The sequence below is a fragment of the Pecten maximus genome, chromosome 7 (assembly GCF_902652985.1).
Source record: "Pecten maximus chromosome 7, xPecMax1.1, whole genome shotgun sequence".
Classification (NCBI taxonomy): Eukaryota; Metazoa; Mollusca; class Bivalvia; order Pectinida; family Pectinidae; genus Pecten; species Pecten maximus.
Genome location: NC_047021.1, coordinates 14,253,385 through 14,275,569, shown reverse-complemented (window position 1 = coordinate 14,275,569; position 22,185 = coordinate 14,253,385). Strand labels below are relative to the sequence as shown.

The 22,185-nt window shown below is 36.7% G+C and overlaps 1 protein-coding gene across 4 annotated transcripts in view; it reads left to right on the top strand.

The window, feature by feature from the left end:
• The window catches only part of LOC117331693 (cyclin-dependent kinase 17-like), a 47,808-nt gene that overhangs the window by 1,099 nt on the left and 24,524 nt on the right, over window positions 1-22,185 (top strand). The window contains exons 1-3 of one of the 4 annotated variants that reach the window (XM_033890530.1): window positions 5,544-5,788; window positions 10,744-10,978; window positions 19,898-20,025. In XM_033890530.1, the coding sequence (XP_033746421.1) occupies window positions 5,756-5,788; window positions 10,744-10,978; window positions 19,898-20,025 (396 nt within the window). In that variant the 5' untranslated portion in view covers window positions 5,544-5,755. Of the gene's footprint in view, window positions 1-5,543; window positions 5,789-10,743; window positions 10,979-17,575; window positions 19,324-19,897; window positions 20,026-22,185 lie in introns of those variants that run through there. The other 3 variants (XM_033890526.1, XM_033890528.1, XM_033890527.1) reach the window with 3 other exon arrangements.

Genomic DNA, 22,185 nt, shown 5'->3' with positions numbered 1-22,185 from the left:
GCATGCACATCACCTAATCCCTAGTGCTAGTAGACATGTGCACTAGATTCATGTATCGATCATCTACAAGGCAAGCGTACATAACTCAATAAAATGTAAACTTTTCTAAGAATAAAAGTGTTTTTATTATATGATTTGAAATATGAATTAATTGAAATGTGATTTAGAATAAATTGCATTGTTTACATTTCAATCTGGCTGATAACAATACACATGTTAATCTGCATTTGTTGAAGACACTGACATTGTTTGATAAGTAAATATTCTTCAATGACTAAAAATTAAATAACTACATCATCACAGCTTGTAGTTAAATTATCATTATATTGGAACAAGAAAGTTCTATTGAAGGAATTTAACTGTAATCATATAAGTATGGTTCGGAGAACTCATCAGTAAAAATACAAAATCTTTACTGTACATAGGGGCATCCAGTTGACCCTTGACTTATAGCAATTTTAGAAGTCATATCACTATTTCTGAGAAATCTGAAGGGTCAAAACATCTGTCAAAAAGGACATGTCCCTTCAATCCCAAGAGTCAGATCTCAATTTGGGGAGTCAAAAACATACTCTCAAGGGTCTACTGGATGCCCTGCTGTACATAATCATTGTTAAAAATTCAGAACAAATATGCAATTTAAAAGGTGAAAATATTGAAACAACTTAACATCGTTACATGCATCCCCGATAAACTGTTTGCTAGTACAGTAACATGCTCTTACTCTTGGGTGAGTTGTCATTCACTTCACATGCCTTCATGATGCAGTATGCAGAATTGTATCATGGTGTCAGTATTTACAGCATGGTTTCACCAATGCAGAACAAACTACCAGGTACGGTGATGTACCAAAAAAATAAATCTCAAGAATCAATGTGCTTCTTAAATGTTGTGATTAATAATTCTGTAATAGGATAGGTGGCTTCTGATATGGATTGGATCACAGACTGAACTGTGTTTGTTAATACCCATGCCCGATTTCCCAGACTTTCAGTCAAACGAAACATGAACAAAATGATCAATGGTTGGTTTTAATAGTGAAAAGACATTTTATAGAAGCAAAGAACTGTACATATAGATTTTATGAAAATCACACCCCAAATTTTTTTCTTTTTTTTTTCTTCAGAATTTTTTTATGCCAGTTAGTCGAGTTCAATGTAAAGTCTATGTCAATACCTGAAGTCAAAACATTTAAGACAAAGAAGGAAAAAGTCTGGACCTGAGAATTTTATGCAAATAATCAATATGTAATTAAGTAGACTTTAAAAGGGTTTTTTTCGGCACCAAAACCCACTTTAAAGTTTTTGGAAAGAAAATTATGATTCTGCTTTGATGGAAAAGAAACATGATAAATGCAACTAAGAAACATCAATAACTAAGAAGTTACTGTGACGCACAATTCCAGAATGACATGCTTTTTACATGCATAAAAAATGAGTGCATAGTGTGATTGTTGCTGCCGGTAATTATATGAGCTTTGCAATCATTGATTGCACTTGTATTTATTAAGTGTTTGGGGCAGAGTGGGAATTAGGTGGAGTTGGGGGCCCAGTATTAGTCCAAGTGCCAGTTCTAGTTGATTACCGTACGCATACTTGGAGGTGAATTAATAGGATAATTAGTGATTTTATGAAATTTGCCAATGTTGTTTTGTAATGACATATACAGGATGCCTTGTAATTGGTATTGCTTACTTAACCTGAAAGTTTGGCAAATTGATAAAAAATAAATAAATTTTAGTGAAATTTGGACCTGAGTTTGTTTATGACTTAAAAGTGGAACATGCATCAATATATGTATATACTGTATACACAATGTACATATTATAAACTAATTTTTGTGCTTATGATATTCTATTTGTAACAGAGTTCTAATTAGGGCTTAATTCATCATTATTTATATACATGTATTGTTATATATATTTGGGTATCTGAGTACTAGTGACTCCTCAGTCATATTTGGGTACATGAGTACTAGTGACACTTCAGTCATATTTGGGTACATGAGTATAGTGACACTTCAGTCATATTTGGGTACATGAGTATAGTGACACTTCAGTCATATTTGGGTACCTGAGTACTAGTGATACTTAAGGTATATTTGGGTACCTGTGTACTAGTGACACTTAGTAATATTTGGGTACCTGAGTATAGTGACACTTCAGTCATATTTGGGTACATGAGTACTAGTGATACTAAGGCATATTTGGGTACTTGTGTACTAGTGACACTTAGTAATATTTGGGTGCCGTACCTGAGTATAGTGACACTTCAGTCATATTTGGGTACCTGATCATGAGTACCAGTGACACTTCAGTCATATTTGGGTACCTGTGTACTAGTGACACTTCAGTCATATTTGGGTATCTGAGCAGTAAGTGATACTTCACAGACATATATGTAAAGGTATGCAATTATTTTCCCATATTTGACCCAACTGCTACACAAAAATTGTACCCTCATGATCACATGTACAGGAGAGTGGAGGGAATCTCCCACAGTACATTTATGTTTACATTTCCTAATGAAAAAAAAAGAATGATGATATTCAAAACCAAGTTTAGATCCCTTTATCTGTAAATTAAAAGAGTTTGGATTGAAAGATTAGTTGTTATTTTGCTTGCTGGACTTGCCCTCTCCCTAGAAATGATACACACCCTGTCCCCCTGTTATAAGTCCAGGTCCAGTGGCCCAACAATGCTCCAGACCAAATTGGTAATCCACTAATATACTCCAAGATACATGTAATGTAAACAATACTCTAGCCCAACTTCCCAGATGCATGTAATGTATACGCAATTGCTCCAGATCTAGAACAAACTCCTAAATACATGTAATGTATGCAATGATCTAGAACAAACTCCTAAATACATGTAATGTATGCAATGATCTAGACCAAACTCCCAAATACATGTAATGTATGCAATGATCTAGAACAAACTCCCAAATACATGTAATGTATGCAATGATCTAGACCAAACTTCCAAATACATGTAATGTATGCAATGATCTAGAACAAACTCCCAAATACATGTAATGTATGCAATGATCTAGAACAAACTCCTAAATACATGTAATGTATGCAATGATCTAGACCAAACTCCCAAATACATGTAATGTATGCAATGATCAAGAACAAACTCCTAAATACATGTAATGTATGCAATAATCTAGACCAAACTTCTAAATACATGTAATGTATGCAATGATCTAAACCAAACTTCTAAATACATGTAATGTATACGCAATTGCTCCAGATCTCGACCAAACTCCTAAATACATGTAATGTATGCTATATCTAGAACAAACTCCTTAATACATGTAATGTATGCAATAATCTAGACCAAACTTCTAAATACATGTAATGTATGCAATGATCTAGAACAAACTCCTAAATACATGTAATGTATGCAATGATCTAGACCAAACTCCCAAATACATGTAATGTATGCAATGATCTAGAACAAACTCCCAAATACATGTAATGTATGCAATGATCTAGAACAAACTCCTAAATACATGTAATGTATGCAATGTTCTAGACCAAACTCCCAAATACATGTAATGTATGCAATGATCAAGAACAAACTCCTAAATACATGTAATGTACGCAATAATCTAGACCAAACTTCTAAATACATGTAATGTATGCAATGATCTAAACCAAACTTCTAAATACATGTAATGTATACGCAATTGCTCCAGATCTCGACCAAACTCCTTAATACATGTAATGTATGCTATATCTAGAACAAACTCCTTAATACATGTAATGTATGCAATAATCTAGACCAAACTTCTAAATACATGTAATGTATGCAATGATCTAGACCAAACTTCTAAATACATGTAATGTATGCTATAATCTAGATCTAGACCAAACTTCTAAATACATGTAATGTATGCAATGATCTAGACCAAACTTCTAAATACATGTAATGTATGCAATGATCTAGACCAAACTTCTAAATACATGTAATGTATGCTATAATCTAGACCAAACTTCTAAATACATGTAATGTATGCTATAATCTAGACCAAACTTCTAAATACATGTAATGTATGCAATGATCTAGACCAAACTCCTAAATACATGTAATGTATGCAATGATCTAGACCAAACTTCTAAATACATGTAATGTATGCTATAATCTAGACCAAACTTCTAAATACATGTAATGTATGCTATAATCTAGACCAAACTTCTAAATACATGTAATGTATGCAATGATCTAGAACAAACTCCTAAATACATGTAATGTATGCAATGCTCTAGAACAAACTCCTAAATACATGTAATGTATGCAATGATCTAGACCAAACTCCCAAATACATGTAATGTATGCAATGATCTAGACTGAAATCCTAAATACATGTAATGTATGCAATGATCTAGAACAAACTTCTAAATACATGTAATGTATGCAATGATCTAGAACAAACTTCTAAATACATGTAATGTATGCAATGATCTAGAACAAACTTCTAAAGACATGTAATGTATGCAATGATCTAGAACAAACTCCTAAATACATATAATGTATGCAATGATCTAGAACAAACTCCTAAATACATATAATGTATGCAATGATCTAGACCAAACTCCTAAATACATGTAATGTATGCAATGATCTAGACCAAACTCCTAAATACATATAATGTATGCAATGCTCTAGAACAAACTCCTAAATACATGTAATGTATGCTATAATCTAGACCAAACTTCTAAATACATGTAATGTATGCAATGATCTAGACCAAACTCCCTAATTCATGTATTGTATGCAATGCTCTAGACCAAACTGTGCTTTCCCTAACTCCAAGATACATGTAATGCATGTTAATGTTTGTAGTATGTGGTTTACATGTCAAACCTGCAGTGACTCAGGTTTATAACCCTTTTCCCCACCCAACACAAAGTTGATGTGAAATTTTCAACTTTCAAGACCCCCTCCCCAAAGTTGTCTCGGTAGTATATGTTTGTGTGTATATTGGTGTATATGGGGGTACATCTGTACTGTTTATAGTTGTATATATATAAGCCTTGCACACTGCTAGCAAATTTGGGCTTCCACCACTTCCATGACTACTGCTACTATAGGTAATGGTTGGGAGGGGGCCAGCTCCTCAGCTAGATGTTTTTAGGAGTTTTGCTGAGTTTATCTGAATCTAGCACAAACCAGCCCCTATCAAGATGTCCCAATCACCAGATCCCACTCTGCTCTCAGATCCTTGTAATGCTGCCGGATTAGATGTACATGGAGCAGTAGCTCTGTCAGTGTAGCTCTCTATCATCATATTCTGGGAATTGTCTAGCCCCTCCCATAAGCCCATCTGGAACACTAGTCCTCCCCAAGTGTCAATCATTCCTGTTTCCTACAGTATACAGACAGATCTTGAGCCGCACAGCTTATGAGTCCTCCTCAAGTGCCAGTCACTCATTTCCCCATGGGCCTGAAACAAAACCCTCAGGTTTCTACTAGTTATCCCTCCTCCCCATTCGGCTTATACACATATGAAGCTGTATAGCATAGACCCTCCCCTTTGTCAATCATACTCCTCCCAATGTTGTACATGGTATCCTCCATTGATGGTAGCATCAGGTTGTGTACAGTGGACCCCGTTACCCTTGACCCCCAAACTGGACATAAGACTGCAGGGCAGTGTGACAGTTTCCAAGATCAGCTGAAGGTTGTGTAAGGGTGGACCCAAGGTTGTATGTCAAGAGGTCGACTGAGGTCGGCTGAGGTAGTCCAATGCAGACTAGGCTGGTACCCAGGGATGGCAAGGTACATCAGTATATGTGTTATATTATGAGGGAGTGACCACCTGTTGGAGTGGTCAACATGCATGTGGGCTCAATACAAGTATTGGACAAGGCCTAGACCAGTTCCCTGCAGTAGCAACATGTACATGTGGCATGTTCTGCTTTAATAAGATGATGTAACAGTTACATACACGTTGTAAGGCAAATTGAGTTGGCCAGCTTCTTGAAAATATTTTAAATTTAGTAGGTTGGGGAAGCATATATATACACACCATGTACAGGGCCTAGGTACTGGTGTGCTTGGGTGTAAACATGTTGGTTTAGATTCCAGCTATATATACCATTTTATGTGTGTGCCTGCGGTGCAGAGTTTATTTGTATTTTGCGTTGAAGATTGTAAAGTGATGATGCTGTACAACCAGTGGCTACATGTTTAAAGGCTTGGGTCCATATGTAATGACCACTCTTAATACACATTAGGAATATGATATCTACAGTATAACTGTTCTGTATGGATATTGGTAAAACTCATAACATGCTAGTAGTGGTGTATAGATATATGTCACCCTCAATACATGTTATATAGATATTAGTCACCCTAATTACATGTTAGGACTAGTGTATATCTATATAGATATTAGTCACCCTCATTACATGTTAGGACTAGTGTATATCTATATAGATATTTGTCACCCTCATTACATGTTAGGACTAGTGTATATCTATATAGATATTAGTCACCCTCATTACATGTTATATAGATATTAGTCACCCTCATTACATGTTAGGACCAGTGTATATCTATATAGATATTAGTCACCCTCTGTATATGTTAGAACTAGTGTAAATATCTATATAGATATTAGTCACCCTCATTACATGTTACGACTAGTGTATATCTATATAGATATTAGTCACCCTCAATACATGTTAGGACCAGTGTATATCTATATAGATATTAGTCACCCTCTGTATATGTTAGAACTAGTGTAAATATCTATATAGATATTAGTCACCCTCATTACATGTTAGGACTAGTGTATATCTATATAGATATTAGTCACCCTCATTACATGTTAGGACCAGTGTATATCTATATAGATATTAATCACCCTCATTACATGTTAGGACTAGTGTATATCTATATAGATATTAGTCACCCTCAATACATGTTAGGACCAGTGTATATCTATATAGATATTAGTCACCCTCAATACATGTTAAAACTAGTGTATATCTATATAGATATTAGTCACCCTCAATACATGTTAGGACCAGTGTATATCTATATAGATATTAGTCACCCTCATTACATGTTAGGACTAGTGTATATCTATATAGATATAAGTCACCCTAATAACATGTCAGGACTAGTGTATATCTATATAGATATTAGTCACCCTCATTACATGTTATATAGATATTAGTCACCCTAATTACATGTCAGGACTTGTGTATATCTATATAGATATTAGTCATCCTCATTACATGTTAGGACCAGTGTATATCTATATAGATATAAGTCACCCTAATAACATGTCAGGACTAGTGTATATCTATATAGATATTAGTCACCCTCATTACATGTTAGGACTAGTGTATATCTATATAGATATTAGTCACCCTCATTACATGTTAGGACCAGTGTATATCTATATAGATATTAATCACCCTCATTACATGTCAGGACTTGTGTATATCTATATAGATATTAGTCATCCTCATTACATGTTAAGACTAGTGTATATCTATATAGATATTAATCACCCTCATTACATGTTAATTCTTGTGTATATCTATATAGATATTAGTCACCCTCATTACATGTTAGGACTTGTGTATATCTATATAGATATTAATCACCCTCATTACATGTTAGGACTAGCGTATACAGATGTATATATATATATTAATCACACTTATTTCTTATTAATGTTAGAACTACATTGTAGTACTAGTGTGTACATTGTATATATAAATTAGTATTTGACAAAACTTGTTAAATTTGTACTGTACATGCTTTTAAATTGATCGCATACTCTCTATATAGTTCTGTTGGACTGCCTTAATCAATAAAATAGACTCTATCCATGATGAGTAATAATTGAAGATGCATTTCAAGATTTAAGATCAGAAACACAGATCAGACATTGTTACCTTAGCAACAAATGGAGATGTGTCCTTTTTTTCTCACATATTAAAATTAAGAAACAATCAACTTGAAAATCAACTGAGTATTTTATCTGTATGGTTTCATTTTTCAGTATCCAAAGGAAAAATGGCAGATTAATTCCCACTCTTGTTTAGCTGTAACAGGTGAATTTTATATGTATTACAGTCTGTCAGTGTTGTGAACTTGTTTGTCTGGGTAGGTATGGCAGACATTGATTAATCTTGATTAGAATTTACAAGGTCCACTGTCAGTGAATCAGTCATCTCCGAGAGCTGTTTATAACTCCCCCAGCATGACAATTATTGACATAACCTCTATAGGAAGTCACACCAAGATGGAAACATGTTCTAGTAGTTTCATTACATACCCAGATCACATTGTAATTATATTAATAGGCTATTTTGAAGATCAAGATAATATATTGCATAGGTACAGGCATACATGATGTATCATATATATATATATAGATAATAATAAAAAAAAATACAGCAACAGTAAACTGCATCACTGTCGACAGACAGCTGACATGGTATATACTAAATCAGGGATTTTGTTAAAGATTTATTTAAATGCACATACAGGGCTATCTACATACATGTACCTAAAGGTAGGCAATTATGACATATGTATACAGACTTATGATTTTGATAGGTTATGCAATTGTATATACATGTATATGTAAGTAATGCTTGTTATTGTCATAAAATCCTGCATGTAGGGTATAGAATACTGATTGGTCTACAGTGGTTCTGACTCACCGTATCAGTATATCATTACAGGTAATTAAAGGTGGGATTGAGGACTTTGAAAATCAACCAATCTTGTTCCTGGTTCAGAGTTTGAGCTGGGTATTTTATAAATGGGAATTCCTTTTCAGGTAAAATGGGGTCCCTTTGTATAATTTGAATGGACTAAAAGTGTGGTCATTGTCATTTTCAATGCTACAAAAACTATGAAAACGTCTTCATGGCATATACATGTACTCTGCGGGTTTATATTCGAAAATAATGTCGATCACTATTATATCAAAAAATACTCAAAATGACTTGGCGTTATTTTAGTCCAAATATGCATAGAAACATTAAACTTTTCTAATGAAATATGTTGTTGAAGCTTTAAAAGGCATTCCAAAGCTGACCTGATTGTACACACAATGTCTTCGAGAGTATATATTTTATCATTTGCAGGCTTCACTAACACACACTAAATGTGTGTATCATATCATTTCATATATATCAAAAGCATAATTATTAAAAATATTTTTTTCTGTTATTTTTAATTCTTGATAATATTAGTGTAAAAAAGCATTGATTGATGGCAGTTACCTCCCTTATCTCACATGAAGCACTACATTGAAATTAGCTATAGTGGAGTGACTGTCATCACTAACACTGTGTATTAGTTATATGCCTTTTATATTTATATTTTAGGTATAATTTCTATATAATGGGATTTTAATTATACGGATTGAAAACAGCTTTAGATAAATAAGACAGAACACTACACAAATATATCTTTAACCTGTAAACGTGAGTCATGATAGGATAAATTCACTTCACAGTTTAAATTGTCTGAAGCTGATCATGAACAAAAGTAGAATCCAGGATAGTCCTTTTGAGACCATCTCTTGTTGGCAGAGTTTAACTGAGAAAAGCTTGACTTTAACTTGTACTTGTGAAAAATTCTTGGTCTGGCTCAAGCCAGTGCTAGAGATGGAAAGTTTGAGCATCCAGGAAGGACAGGCCTTTATTTTCTTTATATTAATTTCGATGTATTAAGTATATGCATGTCCAATTTCAAATAGATCATCTGATATCTACTAATTGTTATAATGTCTGTTGCTAGTTAAGACATCACATATGTATGTAGTAAATGTGCATGCATATTGTCAATCCTTTCTCCTGTAATTACCTGGGAATTGATTTCAATGAAAATCCATGTAGTATTTTATTTTTATCTTGTGTTAGTCTTCAATTTGGGTGTTTTCAATGTGGGTCGACGTCCTACTTAATATTACCAAGAGACAATCACCAACCAGGAGACGATAACAATCAGGAGACGATAACAATCAGGAGACAATAACAATCAGGAGACAATCACCAATCAAGGAGACAATAACAATCAGGAGACAATAACAATCAGGAGACAATAACAATCGGAGACAATAAGAATCGGGAGACAATAACAATCAGGAGACAATAACAATCAGAATTAAAGCTTCTCTTGTCACAACAGGATTGGTGTCTACATTATATCAAATTACTCTTGAAATGACAGGAAGACTATTCCCGGTAAACATGGTAACAGTTGCTGCTGGTATTGATCTATAACATTATTTTTGGTCGGTAGCTATATATATGTATATATATAGGTTTGTCTTGGAACTGTATAGATAAAGTGTAAAATTACTATTTTAACTCAAGGTAGGAACTCCAGGGAGCTATTGCTATGCTTCAGCTTCAGTGTTGTCAGTGTTGGTGTCTTCTGTAGACAGCTAGGATATAGTTTTTATAAAACAGTTCTTTGACCTTTGTGAGCCTTGTGACAAAATTTAAACCTTTCCATTGGTAATGCATTTGTGGACCTGCTCACCTTGACTGTGACCTTTGACCTTCTTTAAAAAAAATCAGTTCTGAATTTCAACCCATTTGTGAGCTATACATGGTCTTCTGACAACCCTTGCCATTCATATATCACAACAGTGGCTCTCATTATTGTGTTATGGGAGTGGACATGACAGTACTGGGAGGAAATAGTTATAGTATATGTGGTTTTTTCATTATTTATATTTTCTTATTTTGCAGACCTCGTCCCACCAATGTGTGTCCACCCCTCCATTCCACCTGTTTGCCACCTCCACTAGACCGGCACACCCGGCCTCCACCCCTGTTCCAGGGCCTCGCTCTGACGTACGCAATATGATCAAGAGGCTGAAGCGTCGCTTGTCTTTGACTTTCCGCGGGGATAGGGGAGGTTTGGATGAGAGCTTTGCTGAGCTGACAGTTGATGACACAAATGGTGTCAAAGAAAATGGAGCAGGTATGTTTTCTGTTGTTTGCTTTAAAACATTTTTTAGCCCATTATTTTATGACGGGTTAAATCACCCGATGTCTGGTCCAGCATATGTCCATAAACAATCCTTGTTATGGCTATTTCTTGAGACATACCATATAAATGTCTTTCAAATTTCATATTTAGGTTCCCCATGGTCCTTTGTTATGCATGTTCAATTTTGTAAGTAATGAAATAAGCAGATGGACGACAGACCCCCATTTTGAATTTTGACAGTTGAAATTTGATAGCTATTTCTTGAAAAACCTCTTTATGGATCCTCCTCAATTTTCAGAAGTAGGTTTTTCTTGGTCCTTAGTTGTGCATGTTAAATTTTGAGACTGATTGGAAAAACAAGATGGCAGACAGGTGGCCATTTCAAATTTTGACATTTGAAATTTCTTTTGGCTATTACTTAAGAAGTCCTTGCAATTGGTCCCTTATGGATCAGTTGTGTGACTGACTGGAAAATAAGAGCGGCAACAGGTAGCGATTTTGATTTCAGAAGTAGGTTGGTCAAAAATTGGATTATTAGCTCACCCGGTTCACCGTTCGTCCATCGAACTGGCTGTTGTCAGTTAACTTTTCCTTTAAATCCCTACTAGTCATAATGTAATGAAATAGAAGTAAGTCCCCTAAATCACTATATTTAAATTTGTCATAATGGATTTGGTCCATATTTGGTCTGAAGCATCCTTGGGTGAAGGGGAACCAATTTTGTATAAATTGCGTGCTTGCCCTCCAAGGGCCTGAAAGGTGGGGCCCAATAGGGGAAATGTAATCAATTCTTTAAAGTCGTTCTTCCTCTGTAGGAATGAAAGGATTTGGTCTATTTTTGGTCTGATCATGAGACATCCTTGGATGAAGGGAAACCAATTTATACAAAAGGTTGTTCTGGTCCCCAGGGGCCTAATCATGAGGAGAGGCATTCCATTAGGGGAAACCATAACAAATTCTTTGAAATCCTTCTTCCTCTGTAGCAATGTAGAGTGTTTTGCCATATTTATCACTCTAATATCCAAGTAAGTGATACAGGCCCTCTGAGCCTCTTGTTTAAAAATTGTTATTGATACTTTTTTGTGCCAGTGTTTGTGTCCACCCAATCCATTTCAGTTTTAGTTCATCTTATGGGGATAACAAAAAGAGAAAAACTATGAAGCTTGTTGTCAATAAAGAAAAGTTTTATTCCATTGTTCCGATGATGTTCATTGATAGCAAAATTATTTGTCAGCATTTGATATAAAATAGTAAAAAAAAAAACACTAAAAAATGTGTAATGCCTCCAATCTGAATTGTTCTACTTCCCTTGGTATCAGCAATTGATTAATGCTTTATGTCAAAACACCACAAATATGAACATGTGAGAACAATTTGTCACAAGTTTGAGTTAACATGGTAAGCCAATGTGGATAGAGGTGGGGTATATATACAATCAATTTCAGTAATGCAAAAGTCTGAAAGTTCTCCTCTATATAATAACATTGACAAGGAATCTGTCACCATCATTTACTGTGGGATGACCTGAGGACCCAATGTACTGAGGTCCAAGGAATCTGTCACCATCATTTACTGTGGGATGACCTGAGGACCCAATGTACTGAGGTCCAAGGAATCTGTCACCATCATTTACTGTGGGATGATCATGACCTGAGGACCCAATGTACTGAGGTCCAAGGAATCTGTCACCATCATTTACTGTGGGATGACCTGAGGACCCAATGTACTGAGGTCCAAGGAATCTGTCACCATCATTTACTGTGGGATGACCTGAGGACCCAATGTACTGAGGTCCAAGGAATCTGTCACCATCATTTACTGTGGGATGACCTGAGGAACCAATGTACTGAGGTCCAGTCCTTTGAATGGACCAGTAAATGGGGATAAGACTAGTTGTCATTTGCTGGGATTAGAAAGAGCAGTGGCCATTGACTGTTACATGCTAACAAATAATCCTAGAAAAACATAATTCTATTTGTTACTGCAAGTCCTGGAAACTCATATCAGATGGGTTTTTTCAAATGATTCTCAAAATTTTCCCAAATTGCAATGCACTACCCCAATACGAGGTGACAATTGGTCTTTCTTTGTAGTTGATGTGATCATGTTTTGCGTTATGGCCAGCACAGATTACCTTGAACAAATGACAAATGCCCTGTGTCCTTACTACTGCTCAAATTATGGTTGTTATTTCATTCCGTTGTTTGGATCCTGTGTTCATATTGGACTAGAGTTAGTGTTGAAGCCCGAGACCACAATAATTTACAGGAAGTCCATTGAAACTATACAGAGGGACATCAGATAATCAGAAAAGGACCCTGTTAATATACCAAGTGTAAATCCTATGGACTATACCATCAGATTGGACCACAACATCAGTATTATTACTGACTGAACCCCTTGATCTTGTGGTGACTGTACCACCCTGTGATTCTGCCAGTGTGATGGTGATGTGGGGGAGAGGTATTACATTTCATAACAGATTACCTTGTGGCCTAGATTTCCCCCAGCCAGTGATCAGGCCTAGTGGAAACATGAATGGAAGGCTCCAGTCTTATCAGATGTGGTGGTTAGAGAGCACCTGGTGTGTGTAACTACTTCTTGCCAAACCCAGTCCCAGCAATGAATGGATTAATCCAGGACAGTAGAAACCATCTCTGGCTCACACATGAATTTAGATTTGTTGCTGCATCTTTGACAGGCTGATATATTGAATTGTTACAATAAAGATTATTTTGAACAAAGGATAGGGAACTAAATTTCCCTACATACATTCTGTGGAGCTGTCAAGGTTAAAGAAAACAGAAACAAAACAGAACCATTTTATAAAGTCACCAATGTGTACAATATATATTACTAAAAATTGTTGTCTGCAATTATCTGAGTACCATTAAGTGGTGAGGGGGATTTTAACACTATATTAAATGTTAGTCTGTATACCACTGAGTGGTTTTGTATACCACTGAGTGGTGAGGGGGAGTAACACTATATAATGTTAGTCTGTATACCACTGAGTGGTGAGGGGGAGTTACACTATATAATGTTAGTCTGTATACCACTGAGTGGTGAGGGGGAGTAACACTATATAATGTTAGTCTGTATACCACTGAGTGGTGAGGGGGAGTTAACACTATATAATGTTAGTCTGTATACCACTGAGTGGTGAGGGGGAGTAACACTATATAATGTTAGTCTGTATACCACTGAGTGGTGAGGGGGAGTAACACTATATAATGTTAGTCTGTATACCACTGAGTGGTGAGGGGGAGTAACACTATATAATGTTAGTCTGTATACCACAGAGTGGTGAGGGGGAGTAATACTATATAATGTTAGTCTGTATACCACTGAGTGGTGAGGGGGAGTAACACTATATAATGTTAGTCTGTATACCACTGAGTGGTGAGGGGGAGTAACACTATATAATGTTAGTCTGTATATACCACTGAGTGGTGAGGGGGAGTTAACACTATATAATGTTAGTATGTATACCACTGAGAGGTGAGGGGGAGTAACACTATATAATGTTAGTCTGTATACCACTGAGTGGTGAGGGGGAGTAACACTATATAATGTTAGTCTGTATACCACTCAGTGGTGAGGGGGAGTAACACTATATAATGTTAGTCTGTATACCACTGAGTGGTTAAGGGGGAGTAACACTATATAATGTTAGTCTGTATACCACTGAGTGGTGAGGGGGAGTTAACACTATATAATGTTAGTCTGTATACCACTGAGTGGTGAGGGGGAGTTAACACTATATAATGTTAGTATGTATACCACTGAGTGGTGAGGGGGAGTAACACTATATAATGTTAGTCTGTATACCACTGAGTGGTGAGGGGGAGTAACACTATATAATGTTAGTCTGTATACCACTGAGTGGTGAGGGGGAGTAACACTATATAATGTTAGTCTGTATACCACTGAGTGGTGAGGGGGAGTAACACTATATAATGTTAGTCTGTATACCACTGAGTGGTGAGGGGGAGTAACACTATATAATGTTAGTATGTATACCACTGAGTGGTGAGGGGGAGTAACACTATATAATGTTAGTCTGTATACCACTGAGTGGTGAGGGGTAGTAACACTATATAATGTTAGTCTGTATACCACTGAGTGGTGAGGGGGAGTAACACTATATAATGTTAGTCTGTATACCACTGAGTGGTGAGGGGGAGTAACACTATATAATGTTAGTCTGTATACCACTGAGTGGTGAGGGGGAGTAACACTATATAATGTTAGTCTGTATACCACTGAGTGGTGAGGGGGAGTAACACTATATAATGTTAGTCTGTATACCACTGAGTGGTGAGGGGGAGTAACACTATATAATGTTAGTCTGTATACCACTGAGTGGTGAGGGGGAGTAACACTATATAATGTTAGTCTGTATACCACTGAGTGGTGAGGGGGAGTAACACTATATAATGTTAGTCTGTATACCACTGAGTGGTGAGGGGGAGTAACACTATATAATGTTAGTCTGTATACCACTGAGTGGTGAGGGGGAGTAACACTATATAATGTTAGTCTGTATACCACTGAGTGGTGAGGGGGAGTAACACTATATAATGTTAGTCTGTATACCACTGAGTGGTGAGGGGGAGTAACACTATATAATGTTAGTCTGTATACCACTGAGTGGTGAGGGGGAGTAACACTATATAATGTTAGTCTGTATACCACTGAGTGGTGAGGGGGAGTTAACACTATATAATGTTAGTCTGTATACCACTGAGTGGTGAGGGGGAGTAACACTATATAATGTTAGTATGTATACCACTGAGTGGTGAGGGGGAGTAACACTATATAATGTTAGTCTGTATACCACTGAGTGGTGAGAGGGGAGTAACACTATATAATGTTAGTATGTATACCACTGAGTGGTGAGGGGGAGTAACACTATATAATGTTAGTCTGTATACCACTGAGTGGTGAGGGGGGAGTAACACTATATAATGTTAGTCTGTATACCACTGAGTGGTGAGGGGGAGTTAACACTATATAATGTTAGTCTGTATACCACTGAGTGGTGAGGGGGAGTAACACTATATGTTAGTCTGTATACCACTGAGTGGTGAGGGGGAGTTAACACTATATAATGTTAGTCTGTATACCACTGAGTGGTGAGGGGGAGTAACACTATATAATGTTAGTATGTATACAACTGAGTGGTGAGGGGGAGTAACACTATATAATGTTAGTATGTATACCACTGAGTGGTGAGGGGGAGTAACACTATATAATGTTAGTCTGTATACCACTGAGTGGTGAGGGGGAGTAACACTATATAATGTTAGTCTGTATACCACTGAGTGGTTTTGTATACCACTGAGTGGTGAGGGGGAGTAACACTGTATAATGTTAGTCTGTATACCACTGAGTGGTGAGGGGGAGTAACACTATATAATGTTAGTCTGTATACCACTGAGTGGTGAGGGGAAGTTACCACTATATAATGTTAGTATGTATACCACTGAGTGGTGAGGGGGAGTTACCACTATATAATGTTAGTATGTATACCACTGAGTGGTGAGGGGGAGTAACACTATATAATGTTAGTCTGTATACCACTGAGTGGTGAGGGGGAGTTAACACTATATAATGTTAGTCTGTATACCACTGAGTGGTTTTGTATACCACTGAGTGGTGAGGGGGAGTAACACTATATAATGTTAGTCTGTATACCACTGAGTGGTGAGGGGAGTAACACTATATAATGTTAGTCTGTATACCACTGAGTGGTGAGGGGGAGTAACACTATATAATGTTAGTCTGTATACCACTGAGTGGTTTTGTATACCACTGAGTGGTGAGGGGGAGTAACACTATATAATGTTAGTCTGTATACCACTGTGTGGTGAGGGGGAGTAACACTATATAATGTTAGTATGTATACCACTGAGTGGTGAGGGGGAGTAACACTATATAATTTTAGTCTGTATACCACTGAGTGATGATAATGATGAGGAAGTGAAAATTATATGATATGTGTACCACTGATTATAAATTAGTGGAATAAGCACTTTGTGTGTATGTATGTGTTATAAGATCATTGATTTGTGAAAATTGAGTGTATGTGCACACCATTTCATATTATTCTAGGTATTTGTGATTCATGATTTTGAGTGAGCACCATCTGCTAGTGTAGGCTAGGTGGGAGTGAGCTGTCAGTACAGGTAGGGGGTGAGTGTCAGTCTTTAGGTACCCCTGGGATATGAGACTGAAAAACCATCTGTTTTCAGTGTTTCAAGTACCCCTGGAGGGGGAGGTGTGGGAGTCTCTCTGTACCTGTTGTCAGATCTCTACTGCCAGACCTAGTACTGCCAACATCAGAGGGAGTCTCTGGGAAGTTTTCAGAGTAGAGAGATAAGACAGTTAGGCTGATCCTGAGGTTGGAGGTCAGGGGTGAACTAGGTCAAAGACTCATACACTTACATATGTAACAAGAGAGGCTTCATGTTTACTGCTCACACTAAGGCAACCCTGTCCAAATCCTCTTCTCATTTAACTGTATCATAACATGTCCAGACTAAGCATTGACTAGGTGTAGTAGTATTGAGTGTACAGTAACATCAGCTTGGAGTCTGTGTGAATGAATCTGTCTCTTGTCCCTCCAGGCCAATAACATCAGTGTAACATCATTTTGTGTGAGTGTATACATAGGTAGTATCTGTGTTAGCTGCTGATGACTGGACCTACATCATGTAGCTATAAAAACATTGATATCAAAAGATTCAGGGCATAGAATTCAATGTCACCATTTGCCAATAACTGTACCTGTAGAAAGGTGTAGGTTGATCCTAGAATGGAAACTAACTCAGGTATACATTCGGAGGTTTTGACTTACAATATTCATTAGATATTCCGAGGGCAGTGCCAGGTTTTATGAACTGTACCTAAATTTTCCATCCTCTGATACCAGGAACAACTGGATTTAAAGTACAATCTACATTAGGACCTGTGAATGGCAGGTATACTGGATGTAAATACCTGAGATGGCCAACATTATGGATTCTTTGGTCTGAACCCTGCAATCCAGGGTCTGGATTTAAATATCATCTTTATATGACCAGTGAATAGCAAGTTACTGGATTTTGATTCCTGAGTCATCTGATATTGTGGATTCTGAGGTCTTGCACAGATTCTGAGACCAAGACCTGAAGTATCGATTCTGTGTTTTTTATCCTGCATTATACATATGAGACCTGGATTCAAAGTACCCTTGATTCTTGGACCAGTAGATGGGATTTTAATGCCTGAAATGATTTTTATTGTGGATTCTAATGTCTGACCCAGATTTTGAGACCTTGACCTAATTCAAACTATGGATTTGAGGTTCTGAGAAATGTACCTGCTTAATTATGAGCTTCTAATATAATAACTTTTTATTCGTCAATAAAGTATATTTGTATTCGGATGCCTGGACATGTTAAACTCATTCACTGTTGGCCTGACCTTACCTGTTTGGTTAGACAAAGCACACAGTAGTAAGTAGACCTCCACTACAGTAGTGTGGGTGAGAAATATGACCAGTTTCATTGGTTGTGACAATACTAATATTCAATTGATATTATTGATGTCATTTTGTTGATGATGATTATTGCTGCTGCAGGATTATATTGTGTAACCACAGGCTTGGTCAGTAGACCAGACCAACTCGGGGATAAGGATAATTATTGACCAGGGAATGACCTGTGTTAATCCCACTGGTCAGTTTATTGACGTGTGTGATAAACATTAGCTGTGTGTTCTGTCAAGACAATGTTAACTAGGACAGGAACTTGATGCACTTCACTGTACCATTCATTCTGGAAAGTGTATATGTACATGTAGCCTGTTGACTGGATGATAGAAGTGGAAGGGGTATGACTTGTTGTATTTCCTAATGGGAAGGAAGTGAAAACAATAAGGCAGCAAAAGTTGTGTGTCAATTGAGAGTTTTTGTGGAGTAGAAATATATGATCCAGCTTAAATGTTTATATTGTGACATATATGAATCCTCGTTAGCACCATAATATCACAGACCTTACAAGGTCTGTCGCTGAAGTTAGCTCAGGAAAAAGTCATGTCTTTGTTTCATCCAAATAACATTGACAATAGAAGCTTACGTCCGCGAAAAGTCATCAAATTGCAATCGTTGGAGAAAAGAAAAGGATTAAGTCAATCTGTGTCTTTTATCAATCGTCTTCGTAACTTGTGGACGAAGGATGGAGGCTGTCCAGACAGACCTGACAGGAATGGTTGTAGTAATTGTGATGCTGGGCAAAATTGTAGATCAGAAGATCAGAGATGTTCAACACTCCCACCCAGTACAAGGCTAGGTAATGTGATGTGGTTATATATACATAATATACAGTATTTAATACAGGTAACCGGGGTTGATGAGGTTATACAAAGTTTATTATTGTCTTAAGTGATTTAGAAAAAAATAAAACTTTTCTAATACAAGCTGAGGTTGTTGCTGATAAAGGGAAAAGCTATGTTCATCCTTCATTTCGTCCATCCGTCCACCCTTCTGCAATGTATCTTGTCCAAGCTGTGTATATCCTAAAAATACTTGCCACTTGAACTTTGACCTTTGATATTTTGACTTACATCAAAGAAAACGTTTGCCTGGGCTCCATTTCCTCCAGTCCTTGTCATCGTCATTCTTTGAACACTTTGGTGGGGAAGTGTTTATAGAAAATGGTATTGTGATTATGTAAACACTTGAAGAGTAGTTTACATCTAATTATAAGGACTTGTTTGAAACAAACATACATGGAAAAGTTTGAAACAAACATACATGGAAAATTCCTTAACAAATGTGTTACTGATTAAATGTTGGTATAGAAGAAAATTAAGGACCACTTTATGTTGAATATAATGAGATATGAATTTACTTTGATATTACAGGAATAGTCCATGAAAACCTTCGGATCACATCCGATGGTGAGAGTGAGGAGATCTCTGGAACTTCAAGTGAGCGAGAAGACATGGTGTCCCCTGTCAAACTCCGGCATCGACAAAGACGATACAACCAGGTAAACCCTTGTGTTATATAACCAGATAGTGTTAGCCTCAATTGGCTCCGACATTTACTAGCCTTTAACAAGATTAACGCTCTGTCATATGGGTTTACGTAGGTGTGTGTTCCAATCCAGGTCATTAAAGTATATTTTAGGCTTCCCTCTGTAAATCTATTGATGGTTTGTGACTAGGTACAAGCTATATTTGTATTGGTGTTTGTGACTAGGTACAAGCTATATTTATATTGGTGTTTGTGACTAGGTACAAGCTATATTTGTATTGGTGTTTGTGACTAGGTACAAGCTATATTTGTATTGTGTTTGTGACTAGGTACAAGCTATATTTATATTGGTGTTTGTGACTAGGTACAAGCTATATTTGTATTTGTGTTTGTGACTAGGTACAAGCTATATTTGTATTGGTGTTTGTGACTAGGTACAAGCTATATTTGTATTGGTGTTTGTGACTAGGTACAAGCTATATTTGTATTGGTGTTTGTGACTAGGTACAAGCTATATTTGTATTGGTGTTTGTGACTAGGTACAAGCTATATTTGTATTGGTTTTTGTGACTAGGTACAAGCTATATTTGTATTGGTGTTTGTGACTAGGTACAAGCTATATTTATATTGGTGTTTGTGACTAGGTACAAGCTATATTTGTATTGGTGTTTGTGACTAGGTACAAGCTATATTTGTATTTGTGTTTGTGACTAGGTACAAGCTATATTTGTATTGGTGTTTGTGACTAGGTACAAGCTATATTTGTATTGGTGTTTGTGACTAGGTACAAGCTATATTTGTATTGGTGTTTGTGACTAGGTACAAGCTATATTTGTATTGGTGTTTGTGATTAAGGTACAAGTTATATTTGTATTGGTGTTTGTGACTAGGTACAAGCTATATTTGTATTGGTGTTTGTCACAAGGTTATGTGAGGAAAAATGCATGAAAAAAAAACAAGAAAGGAAAACTTTTAGTGTTAGAAAGGATGTACTGTGTTATTTGAGAACAGTAATGTGTAATATGAGAACAGTACTGTGTTATGTGAGAGAACAGTACTGTGTTATGTGTGAGAACAGCACTGCGTTATGTATGAGAACAGTACTGTGTTGTGTGAGAACAGTTCTGTGTTATGTGTGAGAACAGTTCTGTGTTATGTATGAGAACAGTACTGTGTTATGTGTGAGAACAGTTCTGTGTTATGTGAGAACAGTTCTGTGTTATGTGAGAGAACAGTACTGTGTTATGTGAGAGAACAGTACTGTGTTATGTGAGAGAACAGCACTGTGTTATGTGTGAGAACAGCACTGCGTTATGTATGAGAACAGTACTGTGTTATGTGTGAGAACAGTTCTGTGTTATGTGAGAACAGTACTGTGTGATGTGAGAACAGCACTGTGTTATGTAAGAGAACAGCACTGTGTTATGTGTGAGAACAGTACTGTGTTATGTGTGAGAACAGTACTGTGTTATGTATGAGAACAGTACTGTGTTATGTGTGAGAACAGTTCTGTGTTATGTGTGAGAACAGTTCTGTGTTATGTGAGAGAACAGCACTGTGTTATGTGTGAGAACAGTACTGTGTTATGTGAGAGAACAGCACTGTGTTATGTGTGAGAACAGTACTGTGTTATGTGAGAGAACAGCACTGTGTTATGTATGAGAACAGTACTGTGTTATGTGTGAGAACAGTACTGTGTTATGTGTGAGAACAGTTCTGTGTTATGTGTGAGAACAGTACTGTGTTATGTGAGAGAACAGCACTGCGTTATGTATGAGAACAGTACTGTGTTATGTGTGAGAACAGTACTGTGTTATGTGTGAGAACAGTTCTGTGTTATGTGTGAGAACAGTTCTGTGTTATGTGAGAGAACAGCACTGTGTTATGTAAGAGAACAGCACTGTGTTATGTGTGAGAACAGTACTTTGTTATGTGTGAGAACAGTACTGTGTTATGTGTGAGAACAGTACTGTGTTATGTGTGAGAGCAGTTCTGTGTTATGTGTGAGAACAGCACTGTTATGTAAGAGAACAGTACTGTGTTATGTGAGAGAACAGTACTGTGTTATGTGAGAGAACAGTACTGTGTTATGTGAGAGAACAGTACTGTGTGGTGTGAGAACAGTACTGTGTGATGTGAGAACAGTAGTGTGTTATGTGTGAGAACAGCACTG